A 22217-nucleotide genomic window follows, 5' to 3' on the forward strand; every position below is an offset into this window, starting at 1 on the left:
AAAGCTAGCATGGAAGGCAAGTGAAGGAAATGGAAAGAACTGAAAAAATTATTACTGAAACACTCTGAGATTCTAAAGTAGTCAATTAAAGTTTAGAAATTAAGAATAAATGTAACTGCACAAGTTAACCTAGCAATTTAACCTAATCAGAATAACAGTCTACAACTTGGGTTATCCTTCAAATTCGTTAGTGATTCATAGGCTGAACTCTTGAAGTATGTGTCTAATTGTTAGTTCCAGTCATTCATGCATAATTCGCTCATGTCCTTTAATTAGACCTGGACACAAGTCCTTCTGGTATCACATCAGAAAGCATGTCTGTTCAATAAATTTTTATTGAGCCACCTGGGGAGTAACAAGACAGAACAGCAGAAACAGAGGAGGGGCATAAATTATAATCAATAGATGTTTTCTAATCTCCAGGAAATCATTTTAGAGACAAAAAGTTTTACTGAACTAGTCTAATTCAAAACCAAACGTATTAACTCATTTTCTAACAGCACTCTAGAAAAACCCCATAACAGATATATATTCTCTGTTTCACAGATTTAAAAAACTTAAATCAGATGGTATTAGAAAAAAATTAAACTTTCTTCCTATCTATGGCAATTAAATTATAACATAGTATCCTTAACAATTCTTAAGAATAAAAAATTATTACTAAAGATGAAAATGTTACATGGTAGGTAAAAGAAAAATCAATCTTTAAATTGCACAAAGTTTACCTAAATATTCTTACAAACAAAACGGAAACAAGGAGTTGCCCATGCAGAACAGAAATACACAATGTACATTTCATACTAAAGGTGCATTCAAAACAAGTATCATAACAAGATAAAATACAAGGAATTTAACATTTACTAAACTAGCATCTTTGGTACTTAAGAAATGTTGCCCAAGAACTGAATGAAGCACTGACAAAAGAGATAAAAACCAAGGAAAAGGGGTATTTCAATAAATATGACACCAAACAACAGAACTGCACTTACCCAGTGTCCCACAATGAATAAAACCTGCCACTCCATGGTGCAATGTAACCTTGGAAGAAAAAACACAGAGGAAATTAACCTGCCTTTTTATTATTTTGTAAATCTCTTATTGCCTTTATGTTTATTGTTAATTACAGATAGACTTAAACTAATGTTCGAAGAATTTCAGTTTGCATTTATAGATGTATTTCGGACAGTTGGCAGTCAGAAAAAATAAGGTAGTGATCAAATAAAAACAATATCCATGGAGAATCCATTTCCAGAGAAACCCACTTGAGATAAAGTTGTACAAAGTTTTCCAATTCTCTTAAGCTTTTAGTTGACTAACAATGCTAAGGCATTAAACAAGACCAGATCATTTAAAAAAAAAAAAAAAAAAAGGAGTTGGGGGGGGCAGGGGGAAGGGAGTTTCTAAATGATCTAATTCGTATGCCATATCTCACCAGATAAATTCAAAGATGATTTTAAACACTCATGGCTTTTACATTAATTTGACAGAATAAATTTAGAAATAATTTAATTTGTTTCTAAGGACTGGTAAATCAAGGTTAGAGGGTAACTTAGAATCCAGAAGCAGACTGAAACTGATTCTGTTAGTAAACTGCTGAAAAGTAGGGGAGAAAGAAGGAGTGTGTGTGCATGCAAGAGAAAGTGAGCATATAGTAGGTAAATAACAGTTCTGATTTTTTCTTTTTTCTTTTTATAGTTTGGGACTATTCATCCAGCAAGAGAAGGATGCTTTAAAGTAGATTTATAAGAGCTTGACGCCACAAAATTAAGATACACTGTTCAAAAAAAAAAAAAAAAGAAAGAAAAAGAAAAAAAATCACTTTGTAGTCATACTATTACTCAGATTTTAGAATGTTTGGCTATTATTCTTATATTGTTTGTACAGACAGTATTCACATCCTACAGGTGATAACACCTACCTGTATAAGTCAAATAGATGACACTAAGGAACACAGCACCTGCGGCTAGTGATACACCCAAAAAGAAAAGGGTCTGGAACTCTTGTTTTGTTAAGCGGTCTCTCAGATACTGCAAGAAAGCATAAGCTTGCAGCAACGCAAAGACACCTAATTAAAGAAAAGGGTCATATAATCAATAAAGCAGTTTTCCAAGGCTATTTAAAAACTTTCATTTGAAAGAGCTTCTTTGAATGTCCTGTACCATTCATATCAAAGACTAGTTATTTCATTTAGCCAACATTTCCTTTGTCAAATGACAGCTGCCCAACTAATATATACAAAAAATTCTGTCACTTTTTTTTTGTTTTTAAATGATCAGACTCCTCACACATGTACCAGGCCGAAGGGAGAAAAATTCCCATTTGAGTAACAAGCCTATTTAACACATTAAGTTCCTCCCTTTTCCCTATATTTTAGGGGGGTTTTCTGGGGTGGAGGGAAGTAATTTTTTAAAATCGTTGAAAAACAATTCTCCAATTTGTTTTGCTGAGGGATACAAAGACTTAGGATCAGGATAATCTTGATATATAGTTACTATTTTTAACTGAATAATAAGATGTGACCTTAATTACTTAGACGAGATTCTAAATTCGCATCAGGGCCCACGCCAAATTATGGCATCTTGGCATTTGAGAAACCAGCAGAAGCTGGGAAGTCTTTCTCATCTTTTCTGTTTGTTCTCCCCTGAGGCAGGTCATAAAATAATTCTCTGACTTTCCTGTAAGTAGGTTATAAGATCCTCATTCCAGAGGGGTCCTTCTACTACCCAGAGGAAAAGATGAAGACACAAGAGATACCAAGAAGAATATGAACAAATAGGCTTTAAGTTCTTCCCAGTCTATTGCCATTAGATCATACTTCTCTTTGTCCAATCTTATTTCTACATGACTGTCCACTCTTCATCAAACCTAAGCATAAAAATAGTTTCCCTGCCTTTTAAAAATGTTCACTTCTGAAGACTCTTGTGTCATGTAAAATTCATGCTTTTCTCTTAATCTGTCTTTTGTTACAGATAACAATCTTTTCTCCCCTACATTAGTAAACACAAAGGTGAGTGCTAAGATATACAAAACTAAAGGAGTAATTGCAAAAATGGATTCTCAAAAAGTACAAAACATGATACAAAAATATTAAACATAAAACTTTGTAAGAATCTTCAACCACCTAGAACATTAATTTTAAAAAATAAATTTAATTTTAAGGGTTGTTTTTTAAAAGTCCATTTTACAACGGTTACGTTAAGTATTATCAAAGATTTAGAGTTTAGGAAATGTTGTAATGCATATGTGTAAAGACAGGTGACTGTGTAAACAAAGACATTCTATTCATTATTGTGTACACAACACTAAATACACATCTCTCCGTGTCTCAAATTACTACTTGGTAAAGAGATGACATCCATTCAGAAATCTAAGTATAACAGTAAGTTAGTGATTCTTAACTATTCTGGGAAGATGGGGATTAATTCAGACTCCACTGAGAATCTGATAATAAACTCTATAGAAACACCATGTCTGAAAGTTATATATTGCTATCTATATAATATCAGTGTACAGATATTACAAACAAAATAACTACCCGCAGACTTCCAATGGGTCATGAACCTTGCAATGAGAATCTCTGATAAAATTTTTATCTACAGATTTCCCATAATTGTGACTCAGATTACTTTGGTTGTCACTGCAACAACTAAAATGATCAAAAACTGTCATCTCTTGGAAGACCGCCAATCACACGTCCACATGTTCTTTAGAAGAAGGAAAATACGTATTTTTTCATACCTGCAGCTGCCATGTGTTCACTTGTTCTGATTGGCTGGAATCCCACAAAAGGTATCTGCATGGATAATATTAAACCCACAATGTAGAAAGTGCTATATGCTATAAAGACAAAATAGGAAACAAGGATAATTTACTACTACCATTAATTACCTAAAACATAAAAGTATATGTAAATCCTGTTTTTTAGCAAAGTATTAACTGAACTTAAGAACAGAATCTTGAAATGACTTTTATTAGATGTACATTTGTTAACCATATATTACAGATTGTGAATATTCTATCCATTTTCAAAAAAATTAGTACTGTATTTTGCAGATCATTACAACAGTTTGTGAGACTTGTGTTGCACTCCTTTCCCAGAAATGGAATCAAGTTTGTTTTGATCTACCATTAGTAATCATTAATATGACTCAAGAAGCCAAGTAACATATACATAAAATTAAGTAAATACCAGTCCTACTGGCATTAATCCAAAATACACATGACTTAATACTCATCACCACTGCCAGCATGTGTGAATACCTGCTACTGTCTCAAAAGCTCTCAAGTATTTCCTACCTTTTTATTATCCCATAATACTCTTTGAATAGTACTATGAGTTAAATAAATTCATATGTCCACCAAGTTTTCTGTAAAGAACTAAGTACACAGAAGTCAAGCCATTTATATACACCAGCTACTGAATTTAGCATCTAATAAAGGAAACTCACTTCTTTTCACACTAAGTATATTATAGTATTCTCGTCAATCTAAATTAAGTTTGTCAATCTAAATGGACAAGGAAACTGGGGAGGGATTTACAATTTGTGTCAAATACTTGGTTTATATGCACAGACCACTGTTAGGCAACTGATTAGAGAGAAAGTATTTGAAGTCACTGAAACTAAAAATTCAGTAGAAATAAAGATAAAGCCCATCTGAGATAAGTCAATGTAAAAACTACTCCATTTATACAGATTACACATCATTTATACAGATTATACATAACTTAATTATACATCATTTAATGCATACCATTTAATAGTTTTTGGCAAATAAACTACTCTATCAAAAACAAAGATTGGGGGTATATTTAAGAATACACAATACACATATTTGTGTATCCTATATACTGTGTAGCACAGACTACTGCACACACTTTCCTCCTCACTCAACTTAGATGAGAAAGAATATTGATTTGCTTTTAAAAGAAACCCATCTAGAGAAGGTAAGTTATGGGCTACTGGTTCAAATATTAAGTTGCCTCACAATCTATATGATGAGATGACCATAGTGTTAGGAAGACAGTAAGAAGCTCATAAATTTAATAGGAAGGACCAAAGTAAGTAAAGTTTTCATTGACCTCAAGCTAATGGAGGACCAGCTGTCTAGAGAAGACAACAGAAGTAATCCATCAGATAATGTTCTTTCCAAACACATTAATGTTGGAATGGAATTACCCTCTGTGACATACCCAAATCCAAATGTAATCAAAGTTAAATAAGAATTTCCCCATCACATGACCTGAAATGTCTACAAATTACAAATCAGCCAGTTGAAGCCCTGATAAAGGAGAGTTACAGAGGCAGAAGAAAAAAAAAAAAGAACCATGCATACTAACGTATAAAGAAAATTAAAAACTGAGAACAAGATCACTATGTAATCCTGAACGACTACTTAACAGCAAAAGCTTCAGTTTCCTCACTATAGAATATGGGTTGGACAAGACTTGTAGATCCCTCCCAACAATTATAAACTAATATTCTATTGTCAACAGGCCTTTCAGATATCCAGAGCTGAGAAGTCACACTCTAGACAAACACAGAACACACAAAGGCACAACGAGAAATTGACTACGCCTGAGAAAACCTTATGTCATTTATGTTTTTATTATAGCTAAGTCCACTTATGTTGAAACACCACAACCACCTCTGAAACTGGATTTCTTTCTTCTAAGTACAAATAAACATTGAATGCTGTAACACTGTCACAGAATTTAGATTCAGTATAAGAAATGAAACAAACTGAATGAAAAAGCCCTCTTAAAAAACTGAGGTGAAAGTCACACTACATAACCATTTTAGAGAGAACAATTCAGGGGTATTGAGTACACTCACAAGGTTGTGCAACCACTACCCCTCTATAGTCCCAAAGAATTTTCATTGCCCCAAAACAAAACCCTACACTCATTAAGCTCTTACTACTACACATTCTCTCCTATTTCCGCCCATGCTAACCACAAATCTGCATCTGTCTGTATGGATAACTGGTTCAATCGCAAAGGTAATAGGTGTTGTTTTTGTCTTAAAGTAGAAAGTGAAGAAGTTTCCACCCTATTTATTTCCCTATAAGTCACATTCTCCAGAAATAATCACTAGCAGGTATATGGGTACACAAATATATATTCATACTCATATTCATTCATACTTTCTCTCTCTTCAAATGGAGCCACACTTTGCTTGACAATGTAAAAATTTTAGCAATCACGTTTGGTAACTAAAGATGAAGTTTCCTCTTAGACATTTGCTCAAATTCATTTCCAGGCATACTGGAAAAGAAGAGTAGACCTGACAATACTCTCAATTGGGCACTTTCATGCAACTTCTCAGAGACATTTACTGTCATTAGTAAAGCAGAAAACACTTTATACAGAAGCAAATGCACTGGGGGTTAAGTTAATAATAAGAGTGATGGAGAGTTCAAGAAAAAGAAAATATCACGAAATGAAAAAGCCCAGGTGGGACTTTAATTTGTATTATTTGGTAAACATACGTTAATGCTAAATAAACTAATAGAAACAGACAAGTTTTAGACAGTATTTTACCTTGAAACTTCCTCTATCCCAATTAGTCTCATTCATACCTACTTACCAGCACCAATGAAACAAATTTGATAAATGTGATATCTGCAACATTCCAAACATAAGCATTTACTTTTAAAAGAACTGGACCCAAGTCCCTATTTTTTACATTTTTTGGATCACTGATCCTGAGATGTTTACATATTGGAGAGACACGTTTTATGTGATAGTACTCTTCAGTACACGGATAGACTGTTTGAACATCCCTTATCTAAAATGCTTGGGACCAGACGTTTTTTGGACTTTTGGAATACTTGCATTATACTCAACAGTTGAGCATACCCAAACTGGTGATGCAAAACAGGAAACGCTCCAGTGAACATTTCCTTTGAGCATCAAATTGGCACTCAGAAAGTTTTGGATTTTCAAATTAGGCGTACTCAACCTGTACTTCCATTAAATAAAGTTGAAGATTGCTTGCCAGATAATATGTCAAATACCACAAATACCTTGCTTAATACTGACTGCTCTGCTTGAATTTGTAAAATTACACATATATTGCTATACCTCAATTTAAATATCATTTATAAATCTACATTTTAAGACACAGAAAATAAGAAATGAGATACATTTGAGTAAAAGAAATGGTGAAGTAACTCAATTCTTAAACACAATCTTGGCCAGGCGCGATGGCTCACACCTGTAATCCTAGCACTATGGGAGGCTGAGGCAGGTGGATCACTTGAGGTTGGGAGTTCGAGACCAGCCTGACCAACATGGAGAAACACTGTCTCTACTAAAAATACAAAAATTAGCTGGGCATGGTGGCATATGCCTGTAATCCCAGCTACTTGGGAGGCTGAGGTACGAGAATCGTTTGAACCGGGGAGGCGGAGGTTGCGGTGAGCCGAGGAGATCGCATTGCACTTCAGCCTGGGCAACAAAAGTGAAACTCTATCTCAAAATAAATAAATAAACACAATCTCCACTGCAAAATGAAAACATATGCTTTTTGCCAGACGTTGTACTATAGCATCTAATACATGTTCAGAAATTACCCCTTCAATTTATGCATTTAAACATTAACTTTAGTATGGTCAATATATTCTAAAAGCAGAAAATCTTAAGATCAATCCTATCCTCTAAGAGTCAGATAAATTGGTAAAAATCAGAGATGGTAAACAAATAACCATAATATTAGGAAGGAAGGTCATGTGACATTTGGTGGAGGGTAAGGCTCTATAAAACTTAAGATCTCTTCTCTTCTTGACATGGACAATGAAGAGGTAATTAATGTCTGGTACTGCTCTCTAGTGTTCTCAGAAGACCTCAACAAGACAAACCCACAGCCATCATTCTCTACCAATTCTCCTTCCAATGAACTCTTTAAGAACCCTGACTAAACTACTATATCCATCTATTACAACTTTCTATCCATCCATGTAAACCTACGTTTCTTACCCTTCAAGTTAGAATAAAGCATTCCATCAAACTGGTGAGCTCTAAGGAAATGCATGATACCAATAGTGTTGTAAATCATTTATTACACCATGAAAATGTTACCACACTGCCATCCTGTGGATGCACAGTTACTGGCATTCATTACTGCAGATCATAATTCCAACGTGTGAGAAAAATTCCATAAAAAATTACCATTAGAAAGATATGTACATACATATACACACACACACATATTATTATTCTCGTTTATTCTTAACCAAAGAAAATCTCTAATCTGGGACAGATGAGTAATAATCTTCTCAAAAGAACGTAAAGATGTCTACATTCTTGGAAGTATTTTATATCCAAGGGTGGGATGAGACTGATATAGAGAATATACCATAGCCCTTGACTTAATGTGCTCAAGTAAAAGAAAAGGTACTGAAAAATCTGACTCAAATTTAAATGAAATTTTAAGTATTGAAGAAGTTTGCTGTTCCCCAAAGCAATCTTTAAGTACCTTCTTTCTGACAAGGCATTACAGCTTAGGTTGACAATACTCTTTACACTTTTAAGTTATCATTATAGTTTTTATGTAAATAAAGTTAGAAAAGGTTATGCAAATACTATATTCCCATTAACTTTAACCCATGTTAAATCACATTAGCATTTCTGAATTGCTTTGCTCTCTCTCAACCAAAATAGTATCAGCCAAAAGAAACACAATGGGTAAATACTTTAAAATCCAACCAATTTTGCTTTATTATAAACAAATATGATTAAAGGCTTATGAAGGCTTTGAATACTAAAGATATTTTACTTCTTTGTAATCACTTTTGGTTAATGTGAACTCTGGTAGATATGCAGGGTAAAGAACAGTAAGAAACATGGATTAAAAAATAAAACAACAAAAAAACACAAAACACTGATTCTTCTTGACCAGCAGAGAGAAATATATGATTAACTTAACAGGCATACATAATGATAAAAATCATTTCCCTTTTCCAAGGACAACGCTCACTATAAACTATGTTGAGAATGAATCACTGAAACTTTTATTTTACAAACTCCAGACTTGTAAAAGCAGCAAGAAATTACTTGTTCAAAACACTTCAGTAGAGATACTTAATCACAACATTTTTAAAACAGCAAGCGTGGCTGGGTGCAGTGTTTCCCGCCTGTAATCCCAGCACTATGGGAGTTCAAGACCAGCCTGCCCAACACGGTGAAACCCCATCTCCACTAAAAATACAAAAATCAGCCAGGAGTGGTGGCATATGCCTGTAGTCCCAGCCACTCAGGAGGCTGAGGCAGGCGAACTGCTTGAACCCAGGAGGCAGAGGTTGCAGTTGAGCCAAGATTACACCACTGCACTCCAGCCTGAGTGACAGAGTGAGACTCTGTCTCAAAACAAACAAAAAAACCAAAAACCAAAAAACCAAAAACCAAAAAAAAAAACAAAAAAACTCAGCAAGTGTATCTTGTACTGATAATTAAAATGAAAAAAATAATATAACAGGAAAAAACAAATCTAAACAAAGTACATCTTGGTTTAAGTTCTACCACGTGGGAACAATTCATTTAATTCTGGCAATGGTTAATGAAATAATATTAAAATATAGTGAAATTACAAATGTACTCTCTGTGTGTGTGTGTGTGTGGGTGTGTTTGGAGACTATGAAAAACTCATGGAATATACAATTTTTATGTAACTTAAAAGGTGTTAGGTAATGATCCTCAGTAACTTCTAGAGCTAAGTAGTGACTATACCTAACAAATCAAGAAGCAGTAAAAACCAACTACTAGCAAATTTAATTCACTTTTAAAGAAGAAAGTGAAACACACACAAAATAAAAAAAGATTTAAACCACAGGATATCACAAATCCTGTCACCACAAGTCATGCTACCACTGAAAACGTTTCGGTTCTTCTCAACACACCCTTTTCTTTCTTTCTCTCTCTCTTTCTTTCTTTCTTTCCCCCTTTTCTTTTCTTGAGACAGAGTCTCTTTCTGTTGCCAGGCTGGAGTGCAGTGCTATGATCTCGGCTCACTGCAACCTCCGCCTCCTGGGTTCAAGCAACTCTCCTGTCTCAGCCTCCAGAGTAGCTAGGACTACAGGTGCGCGCCACCAAGCCCAGCTAATTTCTGTATTTTAAGTAGAGATGGGGTTTCACCAGGTTGGCCAGGATGGTCTCAATCTCTTGACCTCGTGATCCAATGTGCCTGGCCAACACATCCTTTTCTTAATGTCGACTACTACTATCATTTAACTGATATCACGAAGAATTCATAACTACTTCTATGCAGGAGTTAATTCTTCCGGACTATGAAACACACATGTCTCAATGGGAAGAACAGACCTTTAAAGGAAATCTCACTCAGGTCTATTCTTCTAGATAATAAGAGTACCAAGTGATTTATTACATCTTTTTGGCTTGTAGAACATGAAGACTGTTTCTATTCACTGAAAAAGCCTTTTTGATCAGGCCAATAATTATTGCTACAACATAGGTGAGATCCTTGCTCTAAATATCCTGAGTTTTAATACAAGGAGATACTGGAGGACTAATCCTTGTGAACTACACAATGAGTCATATCAGCAGCATAGGTGGCGCAAGCAATACCATCTTGCCTTTGTGTTTGAACTTTCAGTTGCCCCCAACCCCAATAACCTCTAAAATATCCACTGGCAAAGCTGCAAAAAAGATCCATAAATACCGTAAACCGATCTAAGGAAAATCCCATCTCTTCTCCCCAATAACTAGCTTCAATGCCTGTTACAAACACTCACCTTGAAAACTCACTTTATGTAACCAACACTGAAACTTCTAATTTTAAATGAAAATCTATGGAAAAAATGGCGGGGGGGAGGAGTGTACTTATTATAGTCCCCTGTTTGCCTGTCTGCTCTTGGCTCACTTACCTTGAAGGTACAATAAAAAGTAAAGGCAAAACAATTAATGCAAGTAATATATTCCATCTGTAGAAGAGTAATCTCTTGTCTTGATAAAACTTTATCTGCCACAAACATAAAACTGTACAGTGTCTTACTGTTTTCAATACCTTAGATCAAAACCATCAAAACTACTTGTTTAATTACATACTGAATATCACTGTAAATAATGGGGTGTAATCCCAAATATTTTGTGGCAATAAAACTTAGCTATATTAAATAAAATGCTGCTGGGCACAGTGATTCATGACTGTAATCCCAACAATTTGGAAGGTTGAGGTGGGAGGACCACTTGAGCCCCAGGAGTTCGAGATCACCCTGGGCAACTTGACAAGATCTCCTCTACCATTTCTACAAACAACAACAACCCCCCCCCCCCAAAAAAAACAACAAAAAACAAGAAATCAACATTTTATTTGCTATAAACCCTGTACATATTTGACTTTTTCAACTATACACACTTATTCAATTATATACATTTATATTAGTCTGTTCTCACACTGCTGATAAAGACATACCTGAAACTATGTAATTTATAAAGAAAAAGAGGTTTAATGCTCACAGTTCCATGTGGCTGAGGAGACCTCACAATCAAGGTGGCATGCAAGAGAGAAATAAAAACCAAGCGAAAGGAGTTTCCCCGTACAAAACCATCAGATCTTGTGAGAGTTATTATTCACCACCAGGAGAAGAGCATGGGGAAAACCATTCCCATGCATCATTTCCCACCGAGTCTCTCCACAACATGTGGGAATTATGAGAACTATAATTCAAGATGAGATGTGGGTGGGGACACAGCCAAACCATACATTCTGCCCTGGCACCTCCCAAATCTCATGTCCTCACATTTCAAAACCAATCATGCCTCCCCAATAGTCCCAAAAGTCTTAACTCATTTCAGTATTAACACAAAAGTAAAGAGTCCAAAGTCTTATCCAAGACAAGGTAAGTCCCTTCTGCCTACGAGCCTGTAAAATCAAAAGCAAGTTAGTTACTTCCTAGATACAATGGAGGTACACGCACTGGATAAATACACCCATCCCAAATGGGAGAAATGGGCCAAAATAAAGGCGTTGAAGATCCCATGCAAGTCCAAAATCCAGTGGGGCAGTCAAATCTTAAAGCTCCAAAATGATCTCCCTTGACCCCATGTCTCACACATCCAGGTCACGCTGATATAAGAGGTGGGTTTCTACGGTCTTGGGCAGCTCTGCCCCTGTGGCTTTACAGGGTACAGCCTTCCTCCTGGCTGCTTTCATGGCCTAGCATTGAGTGTCTGCAGCTTTTCCAGGCGCATGGTGCAAGCTGTCAGTGAATCTACCACTCTGGGGTCTGGAAGACGGTAGCTCTCTTCTCACAGCTCCACTTGGCAGTGCCCCAGTGGGGACTTTGTGCGGAGGCTTCAAGCCCACATTTCCCTTCCCCACTGCCCTAGCAAAGGTTCTCTTTGAGAGCCGCCCCACCCCTCCAGCAAACTTCTACCTGGACATCCAGGCACTTCCATACATTCTCTGAAATCTAGGTGGAGGTTCCCAAACCTCAATTCTTGACTTCTGGGCACCTCAACACCATGTGGAAGCTGCTGAGGTTTAGGGGTTGTAACCTCTGAAGCCATGGTCTGAGCTGTACCTTAACCCCTTTTAGCCACGGTTAGAGCAGCTGGGACACAGGGCACCAAGTCCCTAGGCAAAACACAGCAGGGAGGGCCCTGGCCCTGGCCCATGAAACCAGGTTTTCCTCTTACGCCTCTGGGCCTGTGATGGGAGGGGCTGCTGCAAAGGTCTCTGACATGCCCTGGAGACATTTCCCCCATTGTCTAGGCATTATCAGTTGGCTCTTTGTTACTTAATGCATATTTCTGCAGCCTGCTTCCATTTCTCCTCAGAGAATGGGTTTTGCTTTTCTATCGCAGTCAGCCTGCAAATTTTCCATTGGACGGCAAATTTTCCATCACATTGTCAGGCTGCAAATTTTCCAAACTTTTATGCTCTGTTTCCCTTTTAAAAACGGAATGCTTTTTAACAATACCCAAGTCACCTTTTGAATACTTTGGTGCTTAGAAATTTCTTCCACCAGATACCCTAAATCATCTACCTCGAGTTCAAAGTTCCAAAAATCTCTAGGGCAGGGGCAAAATGCCACCCATCTCTTTGCTAAGACATACCAAGACCCACCTTTACTCCATTTCCCAAAAAGTTCCTCATCTCCATCTGAGACCATCTCAGCCTAGATTTCATTGTCCACATCATTATGAGCATTGTGGTAAAAGACATTCAACAAGTCTCTAGGAAGCTCCAAACTTTCCCACATTTTCCTGTCTTCTCCTGAGCCCTCCAACTGTTCCAGTATCTGCCTGTTAATCAGTTCCAAAGGTGATTCCACATTTTCGAGTATCTTTTTGGCAGTGTTTCACTCTACCAGTACCAATTTACTGTATTAGTCTGTTCTCACACTGCTGATAAAGACCTGAAACTGGGTAATTCATAAAGAAAAACAGTTTTAATGGATTCACAGTTCCACGTGGCTGGGAGGCCTTACAATCTTGGTGGAAGGTGAAAGGCACACCTTACATGGCAGCAGGCAAGAGAGAAATGAAAACCAAGAGAAAAGGGTTTCCCCTTATAAAACCATCAGATCTTGTGAGACTTACATGGAACAGTATGAGAGAAACCACCCCCATGATTCAATTATCTCCCACTGGGTTCCTCCCACAACACTGGGAATTATGGGAGCTACAATTCAAGATGAAATTTGGGTGGGGACACAGGGTGGGGACATAGCCAAACCATATCAACATTTATTATCAAATTTTAAAATTATCAAAAAAACACCTCTTACAGGTTATATTTTAATTGCTATTTTGCACTTTATAACACACAAGTGTTATTTCTCCATTATGTTTCTCAAAACCAAAAATAGCTGAAAGTTTATTTTCACTTAAAAAAAAAAAAAAAAAGAAGGAACACTCCTTTGATTCACACTGAGGTTTTACGCCCTCAGTCTTAATACAGTAATCATGTCTCCTACCCTCTTGAACTCTTTTGTCTATCTGGCTATTCCTCCATAACTTTAACACCAACAACAAAAGCAAACACTTAAATAGTACTTTTTTGTGTTCATCTATTATTAAGCACCTTTCATACATTAACCTATAACTCATTAATCCTTAACAATCTGTAAGGTAATAACTATTATTGTCTTTATTTGACCAATGAGGACATTAAGGCCTAAGGACATCAAATGACAGTAATTTGTCCAAAGTTACACAGTAGTAAGGGAGCAAGAATTGAATCCTACTAGATTGACTCTGGAGTATGTACTCTTACCTTCAATGTCATGGTACCTTTTATTTATGGTTACATTACCACAAATTTTAAGTCTGCTTCTAGACTATTCTGTCTTCTCAAGATCAAGACTTAGCTCCAAAACTTTTAAAAGAACATGGTTAAAGTCCAAACTGATTTTCACAAATTTTTCCCTATTTCCATTTTGATCATATGCTATTAAATTGATTACATTGTATAATATACACTCCTTACAGGAAGGTTTTTTAATTCATCTTTGTATCATAATGGCTAGCACAAAACACAGTATTTATTTTTTCAACACTTAATGAACATATGGTGAGTGAAATTTGCTTTAATTTCCTCAATAGTACGGTAGAATTAGACAAAATAAATTTCAGAGCTTCCAGCCCTTGTATCCTGGAATTTTCCCAGCAAATATCATCCAAAAAACACATTTTAGACATAATATGAAAAACAACTGTTACTCTCCTCACATCACTGCAGAAAAAATAGACAATACCATAAACAAGCTGTTCTAGTGACATTTCAAAAGCATTCATCAATATTAGAAATTGATTTCTTCTCTGTGCTTAAATTACTAACCTAATCTAGTTAATGCAGCCCTTGAGGTAAAATTCTTATGTCTATAAACCAAAAACCAAGTCTCATTTATTATAAACTTAACACATACTCATTGTATGTATTTGGAAAGCAGAAAATTTGGAAAGCAGCAAGAAGTATGAAAAAAAAAAATCGCTGGTAATCCTTACTGTCTGTTTTTTATTAACATTTTCCCATGTCATCAAAAACTCAAAAAGATTAAATTTAAAGGCTGCATAATATTCCATATGGCAACACTGCAATTAAAAAATCATTCCCCTATTGGTCATTTAAGTTAGTTCCATATTTTCACAATTACAATTTATACCACAGTAAATATCCCTATATTTGTCTTCATATCTTTAATAATTTCCTTATGACATGAACACAAAGTATGATAAGCTTTAATCAAATTAGAAAGCTTAAATCACTTCACATCCCATCAGTTTTACTGTGATTTCTTGCAAGAGCCATTCCTTCTACAAATGCAACATAAGGTTTGGGTGTTCCTCTTAAAACAGTAGAATCCTATGCATAACATAATTTTTAAACATTTACTTCCCAATATAGTGAAATTCACCAAGTCAAAAATATCTCTTAACAGAAAATTAAATTTTTCCTCCCAAAATTTCAAGTAGAGACGGCCTCCCATCTCAGCTTTTCTTACACCTCCCTTGCTCACTTCCCATGCCACTCTTCTACCACTATACATCCACATTACCTCCCATGTGCCTCCTTTTCCACATGTGAATAAACTTTGACAGTTTTCTGTGGTTGTGTTACAATTGATTTTAATGACACATGCAAAAAATCTACTCAAAGAGGACACAATTTTTTCATAATTATTTAAAATAATTCAAGTCATTTAATTCAATGCTTAGAATACAACTAAACTTTTAATTAATATAATTTTGAGTTTGACATTTATCAATCATTATTTTTTTACCTAAACATTTGTGCTCAAGCGGAGGGAGAACAAAAGACAAAGGATGTTACGTGCCAAAATCAAAGAACTTTATATACAAACACTTTACAGTGCTTCCATAGTTTTAAGACCATTAAATTAGGAGAAATTGAACTTAAATCCTGACACACTCTGGATGAAGGAAGAGCAACACTTGCTCTATCATACTACTTTCCATCCATTTACAAGTAAACCCTATGAAAGCAGACTAGAAATCATCAAAATACTCCCGGATAATTATAAGTAAAAGATTACAAGTTGGGTAGAGAGGAGAATTTGAACAGTATGAACATTAGCTTTATACACACATACATCCCTAACCCATTTTATTTATCTTTCTTCTCAAAATACTCTCAAGAGTCAACCAAAGTAGTATGAATTTCATATTTTTCCAGAATGACCAAAAAAAAAAAAAAAAAAAAACAACCCAGTTACCAAATACAAAGGCCTTTCTCAAATGCTAATCCTTTGAAATATTGGTGCTAAGGTTAAAGGGGAGTTGGACACTGCCTGAATTTTAAACTTTTATGTAGAATACACTTCCATCTGACCATTTTAACAATATACTTATTGGACTACTTCTGACATCTCCTTTGACTCTTCTTCCTGAATCATGGCATTTCATAAAGTGTATTTCTCTGTCTTCTCTCTCTTGTATTCCTCTGACCATTCAATTCCCAAGATTCCAGATTTTTAAAATTAAAGCAACAACAAAACACCCTCTTAGTTCCTTCACTGTAACCTTTTAACTTTAAAAAAAGCTTAATCTATTATTTATTATTCTCCTTTCTGGATCCCAACTACTGTTTATAGTGTTTTTGGGGTACAGAAATACATAGGTTTATTTATTTCAACAGTAAGGTTATTTGTTTATATGAGAGGCACACAGATTTGGTGGATTTTAGCATCATGGGCCATTCATTCAGTCATTCACGCAATCACAGACAGGTCTCCTCTGTCACCCAGGCTGGAGTACAGTGGCAAGATCATAGCACAACGCAGCCTTGAACTCCTGGACTCAAGTGGAACTCCAGCCTCAGCCTCCTGAGTAGCTGGGATAAGAGGTGTGAGCTACTATGGCTGGCTCATTATAGGCTTTAAAGCCAAAATCTGAGTTCAAGCTTCAGCCCCATTATTAGTTAGCTATATGATATTTAGCAAATTATTATGTCTCCTCTTATTTCCACATCTGTAAAATGAGAATAATAGTACCTACCCTCACAGTATCCAATGAAAAAAGTATGCTGAAATGGCTATAAATGTAATATACTATGCTTTTTTTGTTGTTGTTGAGATACAATTAATATACTATAAAATTTATCTTTTAATAACCTATCCAGTAATGGTTTTTGGTATATTCACAAGGTTGTGTGACCATCACTACTATCTAATTCTAAAATATTTCCTCATCCTCGAAAGAAATCCCATATCCATTAATAGCCACGCCTCTCCTCTCCTCTCCACTATTCTCCCCCTCCTAAATTCCCAGGCAACCACTAATCTACTTTGTTTCTATGGATCTGCCCATTCTGGACATTTCCCACAAACTCTACTTTCTGTTTCTACAGATTTGCCTACTCTGGACATTTCACACTAACAGAACCATACACTATGTGGCCTTTTATGTCTGGCTTTTTTACATAATGGCATAAAGTTTTCAAGGTTCATGTTGTAGCATGTATCAGTATTTTATTCCTTTCCATGGCTTAATAATACACCACTGTATGAAAATACCATATTTTATGGTTTCATACAGTTGACAGACATTTGGGTTGTCTTCATTTTTGGCCATTATGCACAATAAACTCTGCTATGAACATTCACATAGAAGCTTTTGTATGAATATATGTTTTTGGTTCTCTTGGGTAAATACCTAGGAGTGGAACTGCTTGGTCATATGACGAATCTATGGTTAACTTTTGAACCAAGCTACTATGCTTTTGAAAATGAACTTAAGATTTATCTTTGTGTTATTGTTTTCCAACATGATTATAACAGAATTGTATTATTTTACTAAGACACTGGTTTCAGTTCACAATTGCTCTCTAATTCCTTCAACCCATAAAAGTTCTAACCCTATCATGGAAAATGAGATCTAAGGCGAAAACATCATCTACCGCTAAGCATCACAGTGAAAATACTGTTTTAAAACCTGTAGAGAAAAATGAACATTTTTCTAGAGACAACAGAGACTCAATCTATTAGTACATTATCCAAAAAAGAGCTTTTGAAAGCTTATTAAACTGCTTACTTTGAGGATGTCAATCTCTTAGTGAGTTGAATTCAATACAAAAAATGTGAATGATTTTCAAGATAAAAATTCCCGTTCCCCAAAATTAAGGGGAGGAAAAAGTGCTGACAAATATCAAACCCAGACTAATTTCTACAAAACAAAACAAACAAACAAAAAATCCAAAAAACAACTTACCAAGGAAAAGTTGATGACAAAGCACTTACATAAAAATGTCTGACCTTCTTATCAATATAAACAGCAAAATGAACACAAAATTATTTTTACCTTTTCATGCATAATATTGACCAAATAGAAATATCTCTTCAATAAAAAGAATGTATACAAAGCATCTCTTAGCTGACAGATGTCAAAAATCAAATTACTTACCTATGTAGACTCTTTTGCTGTATCTCTGCATCAGTAACAACACAAATACATGCAGTGGAATAAGATTGATGATAAATACATAACCACCCCAAGCAGAGACCTATAGGAAAAGAAGTGCTAAGTTAAATTTATTATTTTTACTTTTTAAAAATATTTAGGAATCTAAACATACAATGAGCAAATATAAACATGAAGATTTTAGCAATTTTGAGAAATGCTTAAATAAGAACTTACTAACCTATGAAGAACGTATTCCTCATTTTTATTTATCATTAAAATAAAACGATCCCACAAATCCAATATGCTTTTCCAAATGCACTGGAGAAATGTTCAAATTAAATTAGATTTAATAGAAAAGCTGAGAGTATTATAATTTGTGAATTGTCAGTAAACAAGCTGTCATAGAGAAGGAGTTTTAGGATATAGATCATAAATTTTGAAAATAAAAAAGTTTTTACTTCACCCACTTTTTATTACAAATTTGTTGTAAGAAAGGTCACTGAGAGTAAAAGCAATGAAAGGACTCATTGACAACTAAAAATAATTCAGATGACATGAATATGCTTTGAGATTTCTCAAAAAAGTGCTAGCTGGGCATAAATTTTTTTCTTAAAAACGGATTTATACAAAGCAAGATCCCATTTTATTGTTTGGCTTATACAATATACACATTTAGCCAGAATAACTGAGGATGTTTTTGGTCTACATTAATGAATATTCTAAAGAGAATCTCCATTCTCAACCAATAAAATTAATTTTTTGGTACACTAAATAATAGGTAATAAGCTCTTGTTAATATCAAAGCTCTCAGATGTCCTCTAATAATCAGAGCTTGAAAGTTTCATTTGTATCAACAGTCACGTTAGCAGACTATATGCTAGCACATCTATTCCACTAATGCTGCTCTTACCTAAAATATTTCAGAACCCCTTGTGGAGAACTGCCATCAGTTTTCCACACATACATCAGTTTTCTGCCTTGGTCACAAGCTATTTTTCACAAAAAACAATGTTACTCTAATGGAGCGCCAGTCCTAACAGAAAGACTTCTGATTACTTTCAAAATTTAAGCCTAAATTTGAAAGAACAAGTTTGATATTGCTAAGTACAACTACCCAGAATGTGCCCCAGGCTCTAACCACTTAAAAGGAGCCACGGATAACTTGGGTGCACATATTCTATGGCATTTGTTTAAAAAGAAAAAAAAGATTAGCTCAAATTATCATTAATTTTCAGAACAAGACTACTATACAGGCTATGGTGTAGAAAAGAAGAGAAAGAATAATAAAGAGGTAATATTGAACCCCAACCTTAAGAAACCTGTTTAAAAAAATACGTAGGTGGGCCAGGCGCGGTGGCTCACAACTGTAATCCCAGCACTTTGGGAGGCCGAGGTGGGCGGATCACGAGGTCAGGAGATCAAGACCATGGTGAAACACCGTCTCTACTAAAAATACAAAAAATTAGCCAGGCGTGGTGGTGGGCGCCCATAGTCCCAGCTACTCGGGAGGTTGAGGCAGGAGAACGGCGTGAACCCGGGAGGCGGAGCTTGCAGTGAGCTGAGATCACACCACTGCCCTCCAGCCTGGGTGACAGAGCGAGACTCCGTCTCAAAAAAAAAAAAAAAAAAGTAGGTAGCCGGGCACATTGGCTCACGCCTGTAATCCCAGCACTTTGGGAGGCTGAGGCAGGCGGATCACCTGAGGTCAGGAGTTCGAGACCAGTCTGACCACATGCAGAAACCCCTCTCTACTAAAAATAGAAAGATGAGTTGAGCCTGGTGGCACACGCCTATAATCCCAGCTACTCGGGAGGCTGAGGCAGGAGAATCGCTTGAACCCAGGAGGCAGAGATTGCGGTGAGCCGAGATTGTGCCACTGCACTCCAGCCTGGGCAACAAGAGCCAAATTCCATCTCAAAAAAAAAAAAAAGGAGGTAAATTTACAGGTTAACCTAGAGGATATGACCATTATTTCAGTAATGACTCTAGGTATCTACTACATCAAGGTTGAAAACTAAGTATAATATCAATATGCTACCTTACCTACTCTCTTCACTTGAGAACAAAGAAAAGCTGAAACCAATCTGAAAGTAAATCTGATTTTCTGAAAAGTACTTGCTGATCTTATGCATGATCTTTAACTACAGTGATTTATTTCTTTTCGGACCCACATAAATTCATTTTAAGAGTTTTCCTTCATTTACTTTAAGGAGTGAAATGAAAGCAAATGGGCCAGAAGAACATTCTTTCTACAACCTTTTCTCATTCCGTCTCTCCTTTTAGTTAACTCTTTACTTAGGTTATCCTTTTCAACAAGACTTCCAATTACTCTTATTTCTCTGCTCTAAGTTCACTTCACTAAACTGTTTAGATAATGACTGTTAAAAACTCAGATTATTTTAACATTAAGGAGTTACCTAGTCAACTCCAATATGGAAAAACTAATTTTTAATATCATATTTAAAATTGAGTGCTAACTAAAAGCTTATTTCATCTAAACATGGTTCCATGCTCGATATATGACAGGCAAAATTTCCTGTTGTTTTTGAGTATGCAATCTAACTTGGAAAATATTTTACTTGTCAGAGCTATTTGAAAAATAAAGCTAGGGGCTGGGTGCCGTGGCTCACACCTGTAATCCCAGCACTTTGGGAGGCCGAGACACGCAGATCACTTGAAGTCAGGAGTTTGAGACCAGCCTGATCAACATGGTAAAATCCTGTCTCTACTAAAAATACAAAAATTAGTCGGGCATAGTGGCACACATCTGTAATCTCAGCTACTTGGGAGACTGAGGCATGAGAATAGCTTGAAATAGCTTGAACCCAGGAGGCAGAGGTTAGAGTGAGCCGAGATTGCACCACTGAACTCCCAGCCCAAGCGACAGAGCCAGACTCTGCCTCAAAAATAAATAAATAAAAAAAAATAATAATAAAATGAATAAAGCTAGGAAGAATAGAAAATAATATTTAAATTTAAGTCATTAAAAAGTTAAAACAGGCACAGCGGCTCTCGCCTATAATTCCAGTGCTTTGGGAGGCTAACGTAGGAGGATTGCTTGAGGCCAGGAGCTTAAGACCAGTCTGGGCAACAGAGTGAGGATCTGTCTCTACAAAATATTTTTAAAAATTAGCCAGGCGTGGTGGCACATGCTTGTAGTCCTGGCTGCTGGGGAGGCTGAGGTGGGAGAATCACTTAAGTTCAGGAATTCAAGGTTATAGTGAGCTATGACTGTACCACTGCACTCCAGATTGGATAACAGAGACAGACACTCTCTCTGAAAAAATAAATGTTAGGCCAGGCGTGGTGTCTCATGCCTGTAATCCCAGAACTTTGGGAGGCCGGGGCCGGCAGATCATGAGGTCAGGTGTTCAAGACCAGCCTGGCCAACATGGTGAAACCCCGTCTCTACTAAAAATACAAAAATTAGCCAGGCATGGTGTCGGGCGCCTGTAATCCCAGCTACTCAGAAGGCTGAGGCAGGAGAATTGCTTGAACCAGGAGGCAGAGGCTGCAGTGAGCAGAGATTGTGTCACTGCACTCCAGCCCGGGCAACAGGGCAAAACTCCGTCTCAAATAAATAAATAATGAATATAATCTTTAAAATTTTTAAAAAATTCTTTTTTTTTTTTTTGAGACGGAGTCTCGCTCTGTCGCCCACGCTGGAGTGCAGTGGCGCGATCTGGGCTCACTGCAAGCTCCGCCTCCCGGGTTCACGCCATTCTCCTGCCTCAGCCTCCCGAGTAGCTGGGACTACAGGCGCCTGCCACCTCGCACGGCTAGTTGTTTTTTTTTTTAGTAGAGACGGAGTTTCACCATGTTAACCAGGATGGTC

The 22217-nt window shown here is 36.3% G+C and overlaps 1 protein-coding gene across 1 annotated transcript in view; it reads right to left on the reverse strand.

The window, feature by feature from the left end:
• STT3B (STT3 oligosaccharyltransferase complex catalytic subunit B) overlaps positions 1 to 22217 on the reverse strand; it is a 104374-nt gene that overhangs the window by 19235 nt on the left and 62922 nt on the right. Inside the window, exons 5-8 of the mRNA XM_001096091.5 lie at positions 18383 to 18482; positions 3739 to 3837; positions 1919 to 2065; positions 990 to 1038 (exon numbers count right to left, since the gene is read on the reverse strand). Coding sequence (XP_001096091.1) covers positions 990 to 1038; positions 1919 to 2065; positions 3739 to 3837; positions 18383 to 18482 — 395 coding nt within the window. The remainder of the gene's footprint in view (positions 1 to 989; positions 1039 to 1918; positions 2066 to 3738; positions 3838 to 18382; positions 18483 to 22217) is intronic.

The sequence above is a fragment of the Macaca mulatta genome, chromosome 2 (genome assembly GCF_049350105.2).
Source record: "Macaca mulatta isolate MMU2019108-1 chromosome 2, T2T-MMU8v2.0, whole genome shotgun sequence".
Taxonomy (NCBI): Eukaryota; Metazoa; Chordata; class Mammalia; order Primates; family Cercopithecidae; genus Macaca; species Macaca mulatta.